General features: G+C 44.6%; 1 protein-coding gene across 1 annotated transcript in view; it reads left to right on the top strand.

Moving 5' to 3' along the window:
- Window positions 1–20,600, top strand: part of SCN8A (sodium voltage-gated channel alpha subunit 8) — a 107,504-nt gene that overhangs the window by 62,473 nt on the left and 24,431 nt on the right. The window contains exons 13-20 of the mRNA XM_077923944.1: window positions 209–344; window positions 833–1,071; window positions 2,579–2,752; window positions 5,070–5,426; window positions 10,230–10,700; window positions 11,757–11,874; window positions 12,821–12,975; window positions 15,565–15,738. Coding sequence (XP_077780070.1) covers window positions 209–344; window positions 833–1,071; window positions 2,579–2,752; window positions 5,070–5,426; window positions 10,230–10,700; window positions 11,757–11,874; window positions 12,821–12,975; window positions 15,565–15,738 — 1,824 coding nt within the window. The remainder of the gene's footprint in view (window positions 1–208; window positions 345–832; window positions 1,072–2,578; window positions 2,753–5,069; window positions 5,427–10,229; window positions 10,701–11,756; window positions 11,875–12,820; window positions 12,976–15,564; window positions 15,739–20,600) is intronic.

The following is a 20,600-nucleotide window of genomic DNA, read 5'->3' as shown; positions in this document are numbered from 1 at the left end:
TAGATTAGACCTCATTTTTTATAACAGCAAAACCTTTCTTCACCTTAAGGAGGGGAGGCCAGTGAGGTTATCTGGCAAAACCACCATCTTCCACATATATAAAGATTTGACTAAAAACAAATTCTGCCTTTGCAGCCGAGAGCCCATCACATTTCCCCGCACAGACATGAAAGAGGCCGTACTAACGGGATGTTAATGGATTTTGCAGGGAACCACTGAGGTGGAGATTAAAAAGAAAGCTACTGGGTCACTCTTGGTATCAATGGACCAGCTGAATGCATCCTATGGAAGGAAGGACCGAACCAACAGTATAATGACAGTAATCACAAATACCCTTGTAGAAGGTATGTGTGTTAGAAAGCTGTGGTCCTGTGCCCACTAGCTCAAGGGATTACCCACTTCAGAAGTTAGTATTCGTCTTTCCTTTTCCCATGCTTTAATTTTAAAAACCATCTTACATTTTTGTTGTTGTTGTTCTTAAGATTGCATAGACCCTACTTTTCAGACTCTGCATGCTGCCCTGAGCTCAAAATCAGGATTAAAATGTAACATATACTTGATTTAAGATACAGAATTTTTTCTTTATTCCACTCCACCCCCAAATATTAATTTTATGGATTCTTAGATTAATTATTCACGCATAGCTTGTTTTCCTGTCTCACTGCAGATGTCCTGATTCCTTTTGTTTGTGAAATGTGACCACCTCTTAAACCTAAAACATAACAGCCTGCAAGGCCCAACAAATTGAGAATGACTTAAACCTTGCATAAAATTTCATTGGGCGTGTCTACATTAATCGGTTAAAGTTGCCCACCTTCTTGTTTTGTTGTAGAACTAGAAGAATCCCAAAGAAAATGCCCTCCCTGCTGGTACAAATTTGCCAACATCTTCCTTATTTGGGAGTGCCACCCATACTGGATGAAGCTGAAAGAAATTGTCAACTTGATTGTCTTCGACCCCTTTGTGGATTTAGCCATTACGATCTGTATTGTTTTGAATACTCTGTTCATGGCAATGGAGCACCATCCCATGACCCCACAGTTTGAGCATGTCTTGGCCGTAGGGAACCTGGTAAGCGTGAAAATGTTCCCAGTGCCTATGGGAACTCAGCCTTATGTATGGGAAACAGCCTTATTAGAAAAACTAGCCAATAAACCGAAATGGACACGAGGACAAATAGCAGAAGACATCTTCACCCCAGTATAGTTCCCTTTTATCACATACACAGCCCAACAAGACAACAACAAGAATCCGCCAACAGCCTACGAATCAATTTGGCTAACCTGGTTCAAAAATACACACCCTCGCACACAAAAACAAATCTCACTACAGCCAACCAAAGACAACCAACCACACCCTAGGCCACCCTCAACCTCACTTAAAAAGGTAAAAGTACCCCTGCCCGTACGGGCCAGTCTTGACAGACTCTGGGGTTGTGTGCCCATCTCACTCAAGAGGCCGGGGGCCAGCACTGTCCGAAGACACTTCCGGGTCACGTGGCCAGCGTGACAAAGCTGCATCTGGCGAGCCAGCGCAGCACACGGAAACACCGTTTACCTTCCCGCCAGTAAGCGGTCCCTATTTATCTACTTGCACCCGGGGGTGCTTTCGAACTGCTAGGTTGGCAGGCGCTGGGACCGAGCAGCGGGAGCGCACCCCGCCGCGGGGATTCGAACCACCAACCTTTCGAACGGCAAGCCCTAGGCGCTGAGGCTTTTACCCACAGCGCCACCCGCGTCCCTTTCAACCTCACTTACCACCAAGGAAATACAATGAGCGAATAGTAAGAGAACCCACACAAGTGATGCTGACACATGCACTAAGTAGAAGACTAGAAGCATTGCCCCCGATCCAACCCCACTCACCATTCCCCCCCCCTTTTCTTCCTAACCTAACACTGTATGTAACACTAATGTCTCACAACAAATCAAACTGATCTGTAGAAAACACAACTTGAAAACAAGAGACAATTCACCTTGGCTAACTGATTACTCTAGTCAAACAGTGACTTGAATTATTGCCAGCTACTTTTGAATATCAGGATAGACTTAGAAAGGCCTACTTATAAATATTTAAATAAATAAAATAAGGCAACCATTGCTGCCCACAAGTATCTAGAGTTTTGGGGCTCTAGCTGGTGCCACTGCCAGTTTTGGAATTGAGGTACCGTATTTTTCGCTCTATAAGACGCACCTTTTCCCTCCTAAAAAGTAAGGGGAAATGTGTGTGCATCTTATGGAGCGAATGCAGACTGCGCAGCTATCGCTGAAGCCAGAACAGCAAGAGGGATTCAGAATATTTTTTCCCCTTGTTTTCCTCCTCCAAAAATTAGGTGCGTCTTATGGTCTGGTGCGTCTTATAGAGTGAAAAATACGGTAATTCAGTGAAATACTAAGAAAAAAGTAGCAGTGGGGCAAAAATTCTGATTATACGAAAAAAAGGGGGGAAAGACTGTCTCTTCATCCAAATTGCTGATATACTGTGGCCTGTTCATTCATTAATTCAATTGAAGGCAAAAAGTATTAAGTCAAGTTCAGTGAGAGCTTTGAACATTCTGATCCTTTTTTCCCTTTTTTAGGTTTTCACTGGAATTTTCACAGCTGAGATGTTCCTAAAGCTCATAGCAATGGACCCCTACTATTATTTCCAAGAAGGGTGGAACATTTTTGATGGATTTATTGTCTCTCTCAGTTTGCTGGAGCTGATGCTGGCAGATGTGGAAGGGCTTTCGGTGCTGCGATCTTTCCGATTGGTACTATTTGCTTATTCTACTCCACTTTTCACAGTTTCCTGTCTTTCCTCTCCTTTCACCCAATACAACTTTTTAAATAAGGTTATATATCAGAACCCACAGCAAAGGTCCACGGGAGGACTAATTGCCAAATCCTTACTGGCCAGTATTGCAAATAAAGACTTGTTCCGGGTCCAAGAGTTGGTTTCTATCCCCTTTCAATTGCCATTTATTCTGCCTAAAATTGCCTCTAAATAGCTAGAATCTGAAGGCTAGTTGCTGCAAGCAACGACTGCAGAGCTTACATGCAGACCTTAGCAACAAGTCCATTTCAGGAAGCAGTTAATATCCCAAATGCACTCTCAGCATATGGTTTTCTTTAAAAATGGCAGTGGGGATTAGCAGTAGGATCCTATTGGGTTGGAGCGTGGAAGTGATTGTGGCAGGTGAACTGCCCAATGCAGAGCACAATCAGGCTTGCACCTCTTATGTGGTCACCTCCGAGAACATGCAGGGTTCTTGCCACCGTTTCTGTCTTAGTCAAGAGGACATGAAGGGGCTGTCCGTTTGAAAAGCGGGTGTTGGGTAGTAGAGTAGTAGAGGTTGTGCTCTGCATGCAAAATATCTCCAGTTCAATGTCCCTGGCTTCTCCCGGCAGGGCTGCGATACATCTCTGCCCCCCTAAACCTTTGGAAAGCTTCTGTCACTATAGACAATATTGTACCAGGTGGACCAATGGCCTGATGCTCTTCAGTTAGTGGCAATCTGCAGATCCTGACTTTCCAGTAAAAATCCATAGATTGACAGCTCTGCCACTAGAAATCTCCCATTCAGTGTTTAGTTCATGATCAGTATTTTTTTTATTATATATACAGTGGCCCCTTCAGGTAATGTAACCTTTGGGATGTGAACGTGGCAAACTTGGAAGTGGGTTTGCCGTGCTCGGGTGTGCAGAAACGCTCTGCGCGCTTCGTGCATGCGCAGAAGTGCTCTGCGTAGAAGCGGTCCTCCGGTTACGAAATTTTTGGGATACGGCCGGGCCTCCAAAACGGATCCCGTTCATAACCGGAGGTACCACTGTACAGTACTGAATTTTTATTAAATTTTGGAAATTTTAACAAATTAACTTCAACTTTTAATACAGTGGTACCTCAGGTTAAGTACTTAATTCGTTCCGGAGGTCCGTACTTAACCTGGAACTGTTCTTAACCTGAAGCACCCCTTTAGCTAATGGGGCCTCCCGCTGCCGCTGCGCCGCTGGAGCACGATTTCTATTCTCAACCTGAAGCACTATTTCTGGGTTAGCGGAGTATGTAACCTGAAGCGTATGTAACCTGAAGCGTATGTAACCTGAAGCGTATGTAACCTGAGGTACCACTGTACATATTTCCCTTGACGGTTTGACTTCCCATCCTTACCTCCAAGATGTTTTTATTCCCTCCCCTTTTATCTGCTGCATTATGTAGCATACATACAGTGGTACCTCGCAAGACGAATGCCTCGCAAGACAAAAAACTCGCTAGACGAAAGGGTTTTTTGTTTTTTGAGCTGCTTCGCAAGACAATTTTCCCTATGGGCTTGCTTCGCAAGACAGTTGCGACTTGACTTCGAGGAGCAACTCATAGAACGCGGTATGGTAGCCTTTTTTGAGGTTTTTAAAGACTTTGGTGATTTTTGAAGCTTTTCCAAAACTTTCCCGACACCGTGCTTCGCAAGACGAAAAAATTCGCAAGACGACAAAACTCACGGAACGAATTAATTTCGTCTTGCGAGGCACCACTGTATCTCTCATGCTTATTTCTTCTGTTACAACTGTTGTCGTCTCCCTTCCGCTGTTTAAATTTCGAATCCTGATCACGACTTGATTTGGCTATAATACTTCCTCAGATAATCCCAAAGGGGTTTCCACTCCTCAATAAAAAGTTTGTGGCTTTGATCTCTTAATCTTGCTGTCCATTTTGCCATTTCTGCATATAGCCCATTAGTTTCTTCCTTGATTTGAACTTCTGCTTCCTTCCATTTCTTCGCATAGAGGATTCTGGCTGCTGCTGTTGCGTACATAAATAGTTTAATCATCCTCTTTGGGATGTCCATCCCTATTATCCCTAGCTTCAGGATTTTGAGGAGTAACCACTTTTAACATTTTCTTCAGTTCATTATACACCATTTCCCAAAATCCCTGAGCTTTTTCGCAGGTCCACCACATATGAAAACTGCCCCTTTGGTATGTTGTGATCAATATCTCTTTTTAAATCTGGGTTCCCATTGGCAGGACTGTTGCTTTATTAATCATAAATCTGTTTTATCTCTATTTCTCTTTCTTTTTTACATCTTCAAGTTGAGGGTCTTCAAGCTGGCAAAATCCTGGCCAACCCTGAACATGTTGATTAAAATCATTGGCAACTCGGTGGGGGCCTTAGGAAACCTGACCTTGGTGCTAGCCATCATTGTCTTCATCTTTGCCGTGGTGGGGATGCAGCTTTTCGGCAAGAGCTACAAGGAATGTGTCTGCAAGATCAACCCCGAGTGTGAGCTTCCACGATGGCACATGCACGACTTCTTCCACTCTTTCCTTATCGTCTTCCGTGTGCTGTGTGGGGAGTGGATTGAAACCATGTGGGACTGTATGGAAGTGGCAGGACAGGCCATGTGCCTTATTGTCTTCATGATGGTGATGGTCATTGGAAATCTGGTGGTCAGTAAATATCTATCTGTGGTTGCTTTTGAGTGGGAAGTGGATGGCTGTCTTGTAATGGGCTGGGACAAGAACTCACTGTTTCTATTCCGTGGCAGGTTCTGCAGCTAATATTCCCTATATGCTAAGATGTTTTAAAGACCAATGCTAAGGGTTACTGCACATTCAGGAAATTTTCAGGATTAAGAATGATGACTGCAGCACAAATGCATTATTATTATTATTATTATTATTATTATTATTATTATTATTAACCGCTCTATACCCAGAGGTCTCGAGGGACGCGGGTGGCACTGTGGGTTAAACCACAGAGCCTAGGACTTGCCGATTGGAAGGTCGGCGGTTCGAATCCCCGCGACGAGATGAGCTCCCGTTGCTCAGTCCCTGCTCCTGCCAACCTAGCAGTTTGAAAACACGTCAAAGTGCAAGTAGATAAATAGGTACCACTCTGGTGGGAAGGTAAATGGTGTTTCCGTGCGCTGCTCTGGTTCGCCAGAAGTGGCTTAGTCATGCTGGCCACATGACCCGGAAGCTGTACGCCGGCTCCCTTGGCCAATAAAGCGAGATGAGCGCCGCAACCCCAGAGTCGGTCACGACTAGACCTGATGGTCAGGGATCCCTTTACCTTTACCCAGAGGTCTCAGGGCAGTTCACAGAAAAAAATCACAGCATATATAATCAGAATAAAAACAACAACCCAATAACACCCCCCTCCCAGAAAAAGCCACATTCTAAAAGGGTATAGGATCAACCAATGGCCTGGTGTAAAAGGAACGTTTTTGCCTGGCGCCTAAAGGTGTGTAATGAAGGCGCCAGGGGAACTTCCTGGGGAGAGCATTCCACAGACGGGAAGCTACTGCAGAGAAGGCCCATTCTCGTGTTGCCAGGCTCCATACCTCTCGTGGAGGAGGCACACGAAGAACGGCCTCAGAAGATGATCTCAAGGACTGGGTAGGTTCATATGGAAAGAGGTGGTCCTTGAGGTATTGCGGTCCTGAGCAATATCATGATCTAGAACAGAGGTAGTCAACCTGTTGCTCTCCAGAGGTGGACTGCAACACCCATCCTCTCTGGCCATTAGTCACATTCACCAGGGCTATTGGGTGCCGTAGTCCACAGCTTCTACAGTACACAATATTGGCTACCCTGATCTAGAAGATAATGTAAGAACAGACACACCCCCACTGGATCAGATCAAAGAACCATTTTCATAGAATCATAGAGTTGGAATAGACCACAAGGGCCATTGAGTCCAACCCCCTGCCAAGCAGGAAAACCCCCTGCCAAGCAGATTTTATCCAGTCTCCTATTCCCACATGCCAGATGCCTCTGGGAAACCCACAAGCATAGCCCTCTGTAACCCACCCCACAACTGTCTCTGAACCCATGGCATTGTGCTGGTATTACATCACCACTTGTCCCCATTCCTGGCTTTAAAATAAGTGCAAGCAGAATTGATGGGGTAGGATAAGATGTGTCAAAACCTTCTGGTGCTCTTTTGGTGGGCCGTGGCAATAGGCAGCAGCAGCTGTTACAATGGGACTGCCGCTGGCACCATAGCAGAATAGACTGTCATCATTTATGCTATGCAGGCTGACAATATTATTTATGAGTTGTTAGGTTCTTACAAGTAAACAAAATGGTGACAGTGCCCTGAATTAGCACCAGGCAGCTGCGAACCACTGTTTTAATTTCCCACAATGCCCTCAAAGCAGCATAATTCCAGGGCATTCTGGGAAATAAAAAAGAGGGTTCATGGAAGGTGTCAGCAGTAGACCCAGCTGGGATGTTGGAGCCCCAGGAATCTGCCTGAGGATAGCATGTTCTGACACCAGCCCTGGACCCACCTCTTACAGGTATTTTAGCCACAAAAGACTTAACAATGTTAGTACAAGCATACATATATGATGCACCTAAGAAAATTTCTATAATGGAATTGCAGCTGACATTACAGCAAAATACATGCATTTTGTATCTCACATAGGATGGCCCTGTAGCTTTGTTGGCCCTCATATATACTACAATGCATATTTTTAAGATCATAGCATCAGTGAATGTCGGGGCATGTTTGGAAGAATTACCTCTTTTCAAACTGGCATAAAACTTCCAAAAAGTTAAGAGCATTTTTTTAAAAGGAAAAAAAATCCAAGCATAATTTTCCTTTACTGCTGCTCACGTTGCAATTTCCCCCAAGCTTTGCAAAAATCTCTCCCCCCCCCCCCCCCGTATTTAAAAGGATGCTGCTGAAATGCTTCAGAAAAACTAATTTTGTCTGGCTAAGTCTTTCAAATATCCTCCCTTTTACCTTGACTGGATATTTGCCAATTTAACGGTTCTGTTCAAAACAAAACACACAAACGATACAATAAATTGTGCATAAAAGCAAAGGAAACATGAGAATAAAATGATCTGATTATATGATGCGCCTTAAAATAAGGAATGAAATTAAGTCTGACCCCCATAAGACTTAAAAATGCAGTGCAATTTCCTTTTATTTTACAGAAAATTGTGTGTACAGTGGTGCCTCGCAAGACGAAATTAAATCGTTCCGCAAGTTTTGTCGTCTTGCGATTTTTCCGTCTTGCGAAGCACGGTTTCCCATAGGAATGCATTGAAAATCAATTAATGCGTTCCTATGGAAACCGACTTCAGACCAGGTCCGGGGACAGTCTGTCCCCCGACCTCTTCTGAAGGCTGGGGGGGGGGGGAACCAAGGGCTTTTCTTCCCACCCCCAGCATTTTAAAAAACCCCGGGACAGCGGGGGACTTCTCCGCTGTCCGGGGCGATCTTAAAATGCTGGCGGGCGGGAGCGAAGCCTCCGCTGCCGCCCGCCAGCATTTTAAAAAGCCCCGGGACAGCGGGGGACTTCTACGCTGTCCCGGGGCGATTTAAAAGCCCCCGGGAAGGCAGGCAGGGGGGACAAAGATTTTTGCCCCCCGCCCGCCTTCAGAAGAGGTCCAGGACCTCTTCTGAAGGCGGGCGGGGTGCGAAAGTCTTTGCTCCCCCCCGCCTGCCTTCAAAAGCCATCCGGGACAGCGGAGAAACTCGCTGCGTTTCTCCGCTTTCCCGGGAAGGCAGGCAGGGGGGAGCAAAGACTTTCGCCCCCCGCCTGCCTTCAGAAGAGGTCCAGGACCTCTTCTGAAGGCGGGCGGGGGGCAAAAGTCTTTGTCCCCCCTGCCTGCCTTCAGAAGCCGTCGGGGATAGCGGAGAAACGAAGGCTGGCGGCGGGAGGAGGTCTCTCCGCCCGCCGCCAGCCTTCGGAGGAGGTCCGAGGACAGTGGGGAAGACGTGCTGCGCTTCCCCGCTGTCCCGGAGATTTCCCTATGGGCTTTCGTCTTGCGAAGGAAGCCCATAGGGAAATTCGTTTTGCGAAGCGCCTCCAAAATGGAAAACCCTTTCGTCTAGCGGGTTTTCCGTCTTGCGAGGCGTTCGTCTTGCGGGGCACCACTGTATATAATCTGTCTTTTAATGTGCTCAGTGTATATGAAACATTCATGCATCGATCAGAAAGAAACCAGGGATCCATTTTGCCTGCTGTATTTGGATATTCATAACATAAGACTGCTTTCCTCAGTCAAAATCCTCAATGTTTGCCTTCCCTCCTTGTTACTTTCTGAGATTCTTTAACCAGTACCCTTTCCTACCTTATTTAGAACAAAAAACTTGCAAGGCTTTGCCCATGTGGTGCGGTCAAATTAATTAAAACATTTCAGATTTCTTCTTTGTAACAAACGTGGGAATACTACAGGGCTGTCTGTAAGCTCAGGGCTGTCTACGTGTGCTCACGTTTTATTTATTTACTCCATGTGTATATCACATTCATGCCAAGGCATTCACAGCGCTTTGCGATTTAAAATAATGGCATGCAATCTAACAGAGATGATACAAAAGGAAAAGGGGAGATAATAAGCAAATTGTTGTACCGATTATTACATAATGATTGCAATTGTTTATAATGCAAATTGCTTGGAGGTTTCTACAATTAAGTGGTATGCACATTCCATAAATAAATAGCTAAACAGGTGGCATGAATGGCTGCTGAAGGAAATGGTTCTGGGATGGGAGGAGCCAACTGGGATGGGAGGAGCCAGCAGAGCAAGGCCCACTGCCACCAAGTAGAAGGATGCACTTTGAGGATGATATTGCCAATTCACTGAGCAAAAAGTGGCTAGAGGGAGTCTTGTCTTAACAATAACGATAACGATATCTTTATTGTCATTGTCCCATGCGGAACAATGAAATTGAAAAACTACATAAAACTACATAAAACTACCACAAAACTACATAATACTACATAAAAACTACATAAAACTACTGCAAAACTACATAAAACATTTAAAAACCCCTAAAAACTCTAAAACCCCATTTTAAAATACACTATACTATAGAGACCCCTTATGCTGTGTTTAGAACCAGAATTGCATTTGCATAGAAACTGTTTCTAAGGCAGCTAGTCCTGGCCTGTATAACCCTATACCTTCTTCCAGAAGGCAGAAGCTGAAAGAGATCATTTCCGGGGTGCGTACTATCCTGTGCTATCTCTGCCGCTTTCTTATGGCACCTGGCAGCATAGATTTGATCTAAGGTGCACCCAATTATTCTCTCTGCAGCCTTTACAACCCTGGATAGCATTGTTTTTCCCCTGGCCGTGCAGCTCCCAAACCACACACACAGACCATAAGTTAGTACGCTCTCCACAGTACAATGGTAAAATACCATCAACAGGTCCTCTGAGAGATTGTTTTTCTGGAGGATTCTCAGAAAATATAAGACCTTTTACATACCCTTTTCTGCTTCTGCAGGTATTGAACCTGTTCTTGGCCTTGTTGCTGAGCTCTTTCAGCGCAGACAACCTTGCAGCGACAGATGATGACGGTGAGATGAACAACTTGCAGATCTCTGTCATTCGGATTAAGAAAGGCATTGCCTGGGCCAAGATCAGAATGCACGAGTTTGTGCAGACCCACTTCAAGCAGCAGGAGGCGGATGAAGTGAAGCCACTAGACGAGCTGTATGACAAGAAGATGAACTGCATCGCCAACCACACCGGCGCCGACATCAACCGGGAGATCGATTACCAGAAGAACGGCAATGGCACCACCAGTGGCATTGGCAGCAGCGTGGAAAAGTACATCATTGATGAAGACCACATGTCTTTCATCAACAACCCTAACCTCACCGTCCGTGTCCCCATAGCTGTGGGTGAGTCTGACTTTGAGAACCTCAACACGGAAGATTTCAGCAGTGACACTGACCCCGATGGCAGCAAAGAGGTACGGAGCCATGCTTGCTCATAGGCCGCACCCTCGTGCCTTTGTTTTGGGTGACCCATTGCATTGGGAGAGAGAAGCAAATTTGGCCTTCTGGCCAGAGCGCGAGGCTTTGCAGCCAGCAAATTTCTCAGTGCAAATAAAGTAGGCCCTCTTTACTTTGTTTGGCAAGATGAGAACAAAGGTGGCACAGACTTTTCATGGGTCGTATGTATGACTAAGTCATTCATAATAAGAACATACAAAGAACCCTGTTGGATCAGCCCAAAGGTCCATCATGTATCATGTAATGGAGATAAATCTTTTTCTTTCTAGTCTGTCACTTCCTCATGTGTTCATAGGCTTTCTACGCAGGAGCAGAATGCTAGGCCCTCCGTATTGTGTGCTTGGCTTAACACCACAATCGGTCTGCCTATGTTTCTCCACTTTTAAAAAGGGGGAAATATCTTCCTGGGCAGTGCTGGATTTACATATAAGCTAAACAAACTATAGCTTAGGGCCCCACTCTCTTGGGCCCCTCCCAAAAAAATTAAAGGAAAAAACTGGATGTACATTTCCAAAATATAAGATAAAAAACAAATAAAAGAAAACCTGCATACAGCAACAGTGTTCTGTGTTGTGTAGGCTCCTATGATGTACATATTTTGTTATGTGTAAATAGCTTTAGATACCTATTAGGTCCATAAATTACCATATAGCATATATTCAACACAAAGTACAGTGAAAATTTGTTGTTGACAAAGGACAGCTGGACATTTAAAGGGCCCTATTACCTTCAGTAGCTCAGGGCCTCATCACACCTAAATCAGGTCCTGTTCCTGGGAGATAGTTGCTCCCTCCAATTGTTTCCTTCTTTACGTCTATTTCAAAAGTCTTAAAGGATGTACCATATTAAGATGAGCCGATATTCAGCAGGGGTTAGACTAGGAAAGAGTTTTATTCTTATTTTATTTCTTTCCTGTGCTGCATATTGGCATGAAGTCAACGTTGTTTAAAAAATTGAGCTATTCTTTTCTCCCCGCTCATAATATTTTGTGATGTTCTTTCCCATTGTTCAAGAAACTGGATGACACGAGTTCGTCGGAGGGCAGTACCATTGATATAAAGCCTGAGGCAGAGGAGGTTCCTGTGGAAGCACCAGAAGAATACCTGGATCCGGACGCGTGTTTCACAGAAGGTGATTTTGAACACCGTGGGGCAAAATGGACCTTTTAACAATATGGCGTCCACTCAGGGCATGTTACCTCTGCAGAGTGGCCTTCCTTGGTAGGGCTGACTTCAGGTTTGAGGGGGCCTTCAGCAAAATGCCCCCTAAGACCCCTGCTGTTTAGGCAGCCACTGTGAGATATGCTCTTAATTTATCTCAGTGCCCCCAGTTTGGCATCACTCTGAGACATTCTGGGAAATATAAATGGCAACTCGCAGATCCAGCAGAGTTAAGAAGCTCCTAGGGTTAAGTGGAGCCCCTGTGCCTAATTACACTTTTTTTTTTTTACATTCAAAAACAAGCTAAACATTTCCTGAAGATAATAATAATAATAATAATAATAATAATAATAATAATAATAATAGATAGTTGTTTATTTCCTTGACATCGGATGGGAGGGCGTTCCACAGGGCGGGCGCCACCACCGAGAAGGCCCTCTGCCTGGTTCCCTGTAACCTCACTTCTTGCAGGGAGGGAACCACCAGAAGGCCTTCGGAGCTGGACCTCAGTGTCTTAAGAAATATAATAAAAATAACCATTATTAGATTTTTCAGCCAATCTCTTAAAAGTCTTATTAAGAAATTTGAAAGGTACTGTTGGACCAGTTGATATGGAGCTGCCGGTGCATGTTCTGACTGCAGCAAATTTCGCTGCAACCTTTTATTAGAGAATTAAATCTTCTGCCCTGAGCAATACTATTCTACAGGGTCTTAGCTATGAAAAATCTAAAGTATTATGCACAAATAAAAATATTTTGTAGAGCAATGTCCTTGATGATTATGACAGCGCTGGGAAAATAATCTATTTTGACCTTTTATTTTTTTGTAACGAAGCCGAATTAATTAATTTTTTTTAATAAAAGGAATAAGGAAGTGTTGCGGCTCTTGGAAAACCTGTGCTAATTTTCCATTTGCAGGCTGCGTTCAGCGGTTCAAGTGCTGCGAAGTCAGCATTGAAGAAGGGTGGGGCAAGTCGTGGTGGAACTTACGAAAGACATGCTTTCTTATTGTGGAGCATAACTGGTTTGAGACGTTCATTATCTTCATGATCTTGCTAAGCAGTGGAGCCCTGGTGAGCAGAGTTATATTATATTGAGTCTTCTCTACGTAATGCTCTTAGCGTCACTTTGGGGGTCAAACCAGACAATACACGAAATGTGTAAAAAGGCATTTCAAACAGCTGAGTGTGTGTATGTTTTCAAAGTTAAAGAGCTGCTGTCAGGAGTGGGAAAGGATTGGGGCCCTTGAGGTTATCCCTTTGTCTGCACGCTGGGGAAGATTACCCGTCCCCAAAGCTGCTGGTCACCCCAGGATGGAAGTTTCTATTGGTGCATTTTTCTCAATTTACAAACTCAGGAAATTCAGTTGTTGCTCTTACAGTCACTTGGGCAGCACAGTAGTTGAGATTGTCTACCATCCACAAGGGACGCGGGTGGCACTGTAGTCTAAACCACTGACCCTTTGGGGCTTGCCAGTCAGAAGGCTGGCGGTTCGAATCCCCGCAACGGAGTGAGCTCTTGTTGCTCTTTCCCAGCTCCTGCCAACCTAGCAGTTTGAAAGCACGCCAGTGCAAGTAGATAAATAGGTACCGCTGTGGTGGGAAGGTAAATGGTGTTTCCGTGCACTCTGGTTTCTGTCACGGTGTTCCGTTGCGCCAGAAGCAGTTTAGTCATGCTGGCCACATGAGCCAGAAAGCTGTCTGTGGACAAACGCCGGCTCCCTCAGCCTGAAAGCGAGATGAGCGCTCCAACCCCATAGTCGCCTTTGACTGGACCTAACCATTCGGGTCCTTTACCTTAACCTTTTACCTTACCTTAAATTATTATTATTATTATACCATCCAATGCTCCCCCCCTTCTTCTATGAGGGGGGGCCCTTGGTGTTCATGAAGGGACATATGGACTTTTGTGGTACCAGTGACAATCATGTTTTTGTAGTGGTCGTGGTGTTGTTTTTTTCCACCACAATGTTCTAGAAGTAAACACAGCTACTGGAACATTTGTTAAAAACTTAAAATGGTGACTATCTGGAGCTGCTATGGGTGTTTGCTTTTAACAGGGTGAAAAGCAAGTGTAAGTATTGGGTCTCCCCAAAGCTGCCTGAGAATGCTTTGTGCTGACGCCAGCTCTGCAGTCACTTACTATATTAATAATAATAATAATAATAATAATAATAATAATAATAATAATATATTATTTGTACCCCGCCCATCTGGCTGGGTTTCCCCAGCCACTCTGGGCGGCTTCCAACAAAGATGAAAAATACACAAAAATGTCACATATTAAAAACTTCCCTGAACAGGGCTGCCTTCAGATGTCTTCTGAATGTCAGGTAGTTGTTTATCGCTTTGACATCTGATGGGAGGGCGTTCCACAGGGCGGGTGCCACTACCGAGAAGGCCCTCTGCCTGGTTCCCTGTAACTTGGCCTCTCGCAGTGAGGGAACCGCCAGAAGGCCCTCAGAACTGGACCTCAGTGTCTGGGCAGAACGATGGGGGAGGAGACGCTCCTTCAGATATACTGGACCGAGGCCGTTTAGGGCTTTAAAGGTCAGCACCAACTCTTTGAATTGTGCTCGGAAACGTACTGGGAGCCAATGTAGGTCTTTCAAGACCGGTATTATATGGTCTCGGCGGCCGCTCCCAGTCACCAGTCTAGCTACCGCATTCTGGATTAGTTGTAGTTTCCGGGTCATCTTCAAAGGTAGCCCCACGCAGAGCGCATTGCAGTAGTCCAAGCGGGAGATAACCAAAGCATGCACCACTCTGGTGAGACAGTCTGCAGGCAGATAGGGTCTCAGCCTACGTACCAGATGGAGTTGGTAAACAGCTGCCCTGGATACAGATTTGACCTGTGCCTCCATGGACAGCTGTGAGTCCAAAATGACTCCCAGGCTGCGCACCTGGTCCTTCAGGGGCACAGTTACCCCATTCAGGACCAGGGAATCCTCCACACCTGCCCGCCTCCTGTCCCCCAAAAACAGTACTTCTGTCTTGTCAGGATTCAACCTCAATCTGTTAGCCGCCATCCATCCTCCAACCGCCTCCAGACACTCACACAGGACCTTCACCGCCTTCACTGGTTCTGACTTAAAAGAGAGGTAGAGCTGGGTATTACTTGTGAAAACACCCTAGGTGTCTTTGACAAGCACAGTGAGCAAGTGACTCCAGCAGATCTTTCATTTATTTGGCATTGCCTCGGATACAATACTTAAAAAAGAAAAAGAAAATACTAACAACAACCAGTTTCTACACAACCAGAAAAGCATTGGAACCACTTTTGCATGACCAAATCACACAGGGTAATATCTACTCGAAGGACCAATGAAGTCCAAGCAAATTACCTGCATCTTTCCAATGCCGATATTGCTCCTACCCAAGGATTGGGCAACACTTGCATGGGAGGGGAAAAAACCCCATATAATCCAGCTGGTGTCCTTCCAAGAGATAGACAGAGATAGACTGGAAATGGCATTCCACCCACATGGAAGCAGCTTCTGTGCCTCTCCAACAATGCTTCAAGCATTGGGAGATGTGTGAACTGTATGTTCCTTGAGAAGTCTGTGTGTCTCCCACAAGTTTTTGGACCTAGTTTTTTATTTCTATCTCGCTCTGCTGCCAGGAAAAGAGTGTGATAATCCTTGTTGCCTTGTTACTCCTTAGGCCTTTGAAGATATTTACATAGAACAGAGAAAGACCATACGGACTGTCTTGGAGTATGCCGACAAAGTCTTCACTTACATCTTTATCCTCGAAATGTTGTTGAAGTGGTGTGCCTATGGATTTGTGAAGTTCTTCACTAATGCCTGGTGCTGGCTAGATTTCCTCATTGTAGCAGTAGGTATCATTTTGCTTCTTCCAATCCATGCATTGGTTGTTGTTTTAGCAGAACTGGGGCATTCCTTTGCACAGATAAATGAGGTCCAGCAATACTGTTCCTGTAGCTTTCTAAATCTGGGCTCCAATAACGACAGGGGTGGAGAACCTATGCCCCCACCCACCCATTGTTGTTGGACTCCAGTTACCATCAGCCCCTGCCAGTTTGGCCCATGGTCAGGGATGATGGGAGTTGTAATCCAGCAAAATCTTGAGGGCCACAGTTTCTCCACTCCTGAACCAAGTGTTGAGAGTTCACCTATATGTGTATACATGTGTGAACAGGACCAATCCATCAAAATAGAATTGTTTTATGCTCTCTGCTCCAGCAATTCAAATTGCACGGTTCCATACTTTCACTTTCAGGCCTGCTTTTTCAGTGGAATCGGAATGTTGACTGGAATTGAGAAAAGGGCACAGAAATAGCAGACAAAGAAAAATAGTTTTACAAGAAAATCTGCCTGCTGCTGCTACTGGCTGTCCAAGAGATAATTGAATAAGCTGCCAGAGAGATCCAACAATCGAAGTATTGGTGAATGGTGCAGTTGACAGAATCTTTTGGGATCGTCAGTACCCAGTATTGCTGAATTATTTGGGGGGGGGGAGGGAATAAAATGGAGAAAATTGAATTCTAACCGATCTTATCAGTTTAACAAACCAAAGACCCAGAACATGGAATAATAATAATTAAAAAAATGATATATTTTTTTATTTGTACCCTGCCCTCCCCAGCCAAGACTGGGCTCAAAGTGGCTAACAACCAGTAATAAAAACAAGTTGATTAAAATACAATTTTAAAAAACAAGATTAAAATACAACATTAAAACATTAAGATGCAGCCTCTTCACAGGAGGAGAAAGGAAAAAGAAAGAGGGGGAGGGAATTAAACAGTTCAGGCCAAAGGCCAGGCAGAACAACTCTGTCCGCAGGGCCCTGGTCTCATGAGACAGAGCATTCCACCAGGCCGGAGCCAGTGTTGAAAAGGCCCTGGCTCTGGTTGAGGCTAATCTAACTTCCTTAGGGCCCGGGACCTCTAGGGTGTTGCTGTTTATGGACCTTAAGGTCCTCCATGGGGCATACCAGGAGAGGGGGTCCCGTAGGTACGAGGGTCCTAGGCCGTGAAGGGCTTTAAAGGTCAAAACCAGCACCTTAAATCTGACCCTGTACTCCACCGGGAGCTAGTGCAGCTGGAAAAGCACTGGGTGAATATTCTTGTGTTTCACCCCAGAATGCCCAATTTGAGCTTGGAGTTCCAGTACTGATCAAGAATGAACCACATAATTGCACTTCTTCCGTATTACACCTTCCTCAAAAGCAAGGGTTCTCTTTCAGTGTTGCCGAAGGAGGTGCGAGTACATGATAGATAAGCTCCCCCTGCGCCAAAGCTTCTCTGTCTCTCCACCCATCTGCCTCAAGTATTATAAGATGCTCAACTATGTGCCTCCCTCCATGTTTTAATTATACTGTGGGAGCAGGGAGGCAGTGGAGGAATGGTATCCTTTCTGCAGAGAATATTTATTTCCCTCCCTTGCAAGAAGTGTCAAGCAACCCAAGTTCGCTTGGCCTGCCCAGCCCACATTGAATGAGCCTGAGGGACAGAGCTTTCATCAGGCTTACTTGGGGAGACAGCACTAAAAACTGGAAATTACCGTATTTTTCGCTCTATAAGATGCACCTTTTCCCTCCTAAAAAGTAAGGGGAAATATGTGTTCGTCTTATGGAGCGAATGCAGGCTGCGCAGCTATCCCAGAAGCCAGAACAGCGAGAGGGAATGCTGTGCAGCGCTCCCTCTCGCTGTTCTGGCTTCTGGCTTAGCCGGGCGCAGCCTCTTCAGGGCAGTGGGGAGCCTTCATCCCGCTGCCCTGAAGAGGCTGCGCAGCTATCCCAGAAGCCAGAATAGCAAGAGGGATCGCTGCGCTCCCTCTCGCTGTTCTAGCTTCTGGCTTACCTGCACTCTGTCCCTTCCCCCACCTCCCGGAAAAGCCCCCAAGAGCTGCGCTCTCTTTAAAGAGCCGCGTGGAGCGTGTGTGCAACTCTTGGGGGCTTTTCCCTGAGGAGGGAGAAGGGTGACGGGCTCGTGAAAGGGAGCGCTGAGCAGAGCCTGGGATGCATACAGGTTCTGCTCAGCGCTTCCTTTAAAGAATTTTTTTTTCTTGCAATCCCCCTCTAAAAACTAGGTGCGCCTTATGGTCAGGTGCATCTTATGGAGCGAAAAATACATGTCCCATAATGTTTGCAACTACCCCCGTGTAATAGGGTCCAATTGTGAATCCTTGCAAAGATTACAGACAGAGGTAGCTCACAATGGAGATGGGTTGGGTGGAGAGTGCACCAGTCTTCAATTGCTCTGGGCCGTGTCCTTGTCTTCTTTCCTCTGTTGCAGTGTAAGCTTTGAGGAAGCTTAGTATCAAACGACAAGTTTAAATTAAATGTGCACCTGCATTAGTATGCCTGTGTCACATCACAATGCCTGATTTGGGTAGCAGCCGTGAAGTGGGGGCAGGGGTCCAGATTGGGACCAAGGCATCGGTGGAAGGCTTTTAAGCCCTTTCCCCCTTTCCCACTGTTAAGTTGTGGGTGAACATATCAGACAACACAGCAATTCTTCAAACAGCTCTTGTTTATTCACAGGCCAGAACAGAACTGAACTGAAGGGTTCAGTCAGCCTGCTTATATAGAGCTCCAGTACAATGTAACTGTAACAATTTTCTAAAACTATCCAATCACTGAACGTCACTTTCGATCCTTTATTTGCATAACTATCTACAGTATCCCCCTGCTGGCCCAGGGTGAGAACTTCAGTACATAACACCCACAACCCCCCTCCTTCTCACTGCTATTTCCCTGGAAGGGTAGCTGTGATTAGCGTCCATCGCAACTTCCCTCCTAGGAAAACAGCAGCTACCAGGGACGATTTTCCTCTCAGGGCTGCAGTGCAAGGAAAACTTTAAACCTGCAGCACAGCACCATTCAACAACACAAAGACACAAGCAACCGCCCACATGTATTTAATATAACAATTAGTTTGGCTTGTTGCTTGTAATGGATGGCAGGGGTCTCTGTGACCCTACCTGGCAACCTCCATGGGCCAAGATTGCAAAATGTTCTTGTGAATTCATTCCCTTTCTTCGCGGAAAAGAAGATCTGAAAGTGAGGTGATTTTTTTAAAAAAACAGCATATACCTTTTTCATGGACGCTACTGTTATGTGATTAGAAAGAAAGAAAATGAAACTTTCAGAGACAGGTACTAAAATATTTTGATATTTGGCTAAAATGAAGTGAAACAAAAATCTGCAAAGAGCATCCTGTCTTAATAGCAGGTGTTTGAAATCTTTGGTCCTCCAGATGTTGCAGAACTGCAACTCCCATCATCCCTGGCCATTGGCAATGCTTTCAGAGACTGACGGGAGTTCTAGTTCAGAACAATCTGGTGAGCCAAAAGTTTCCCCACTTTTGCTAATAGTATTTTATTAAGATCTCTAAAATGGCTGCATTATTTCAAACCACGTGCAAGTGGTATTTCTGAGGTTTGGAAAAAAAGTTATTCCATGTAGATCTTTTCTGATTCCTGAAGTTGTGGGATATATTTGTGCGTCTCTTTTTCTGAGCAATGATACGTTCTGTTCCTACTGTTCTGTTCTGTTTTGATTCGTTTGGGAAAATGTGATTACTTTTCAGTTCCATATCAGAAACCCAACCATTATGCATTTTTTCCTGAAATTATTATTCTGAAAATTAACATTATAGGCCAATGTAAATGATCTGTTTGTTTCTTGTTAGTTTACTGCTAGCATTCAAAATTTTAGAAGGAACTGTCTTGGATATATTTAGTGCTATTTGTCTTTTCTTCCCCCAAAGTGTTATGTTTTTTTCAGTAATAAATGTTGACTGTCTGTTTTTATGTTGGGGAAAGTTCATATCTCTAGCACGACTGCACTTCCCCTTGCTATTGTCTCAAAAGACAAGTGGAAAACTAAAATTCCTGTTAAAAGTCAAGCAGAGATTCTTTCCTTTAAACTAATCTCTCATTGTTTAAGAGAGTGTCAAGTACATAGGGACAATTACTGTAAATCACTTGAGATGCCTCATAGGAAGCAATTCATCAATGAAATTATTATTCATAATAATAATAGCAACAATAATTTAATAAATGAAATCTGTATATACTAGTGTTGGAGGGGTTCTGGTTTTCTACCAGTATCTATTCAGGACTGGCTAAAACACAATTTTTCCATGAATTACTAAAATGATCCATTTATTAAGCACTTTTACTTCTCATTTGTTTCAGCTAGAGAGAGTTAAATGTATGTTTTCTTCGCTCAGTGAACTCCATGGAACTTAAAAGGGCTTAATTTTGGCTTGAACGTGCCCTATGTGAACACACCTTGGGGGGGGGGAGATTTTTTATGTGGCCGACTATTAATATATTGTGCTTCAATTGTTTTTTTCAAAGACATTGCAAAAACATTGCTGAAATATAATTCTGGGAAGCTTACTATTTTAACAGTAGAGCTTCTTTTATAATTTCATGGGAAATTTTTAAAGCAGGAGTGGTGGCTAACCCATGGCCCTCCATATTTTTGTTTTGTTTTTTGCTTGACTATAAGTCCCATCATCCTTGACCATTGATCATGGTTTCTGGGGCTGATGGGAGTTGGAGTCCAACAACATTTAGAGGGACACAGATCAGCCAACCCCTGGCTTACAAATACTATTTTTGTCTGTATCACATATACATGTTGAACTGCCTGCTCCTAATTTAATTTGCATTAAACTCGTGCTTATGCAAGCTTAAGACCCACTGGCTTGTATTGATTTAGAT

This window comes from Podarcis muralis, chromosome 2 (assembly GCF_964188315.1).
Source record: "Podarcis muralis chromosome 2, rPodMur119.hap1.1, whole genome shotgun sequence".
In the NCBI taxonomy this organism is placed as follows: Eukaryota; Metazoa; Chordata; class Lepidosauria; order Squamata; family Lacertidae; genus Podarcis; species Podarcis muralis.
This window is presented reverse-complemented; position numbering and strand designations above follow the sequence as displayed.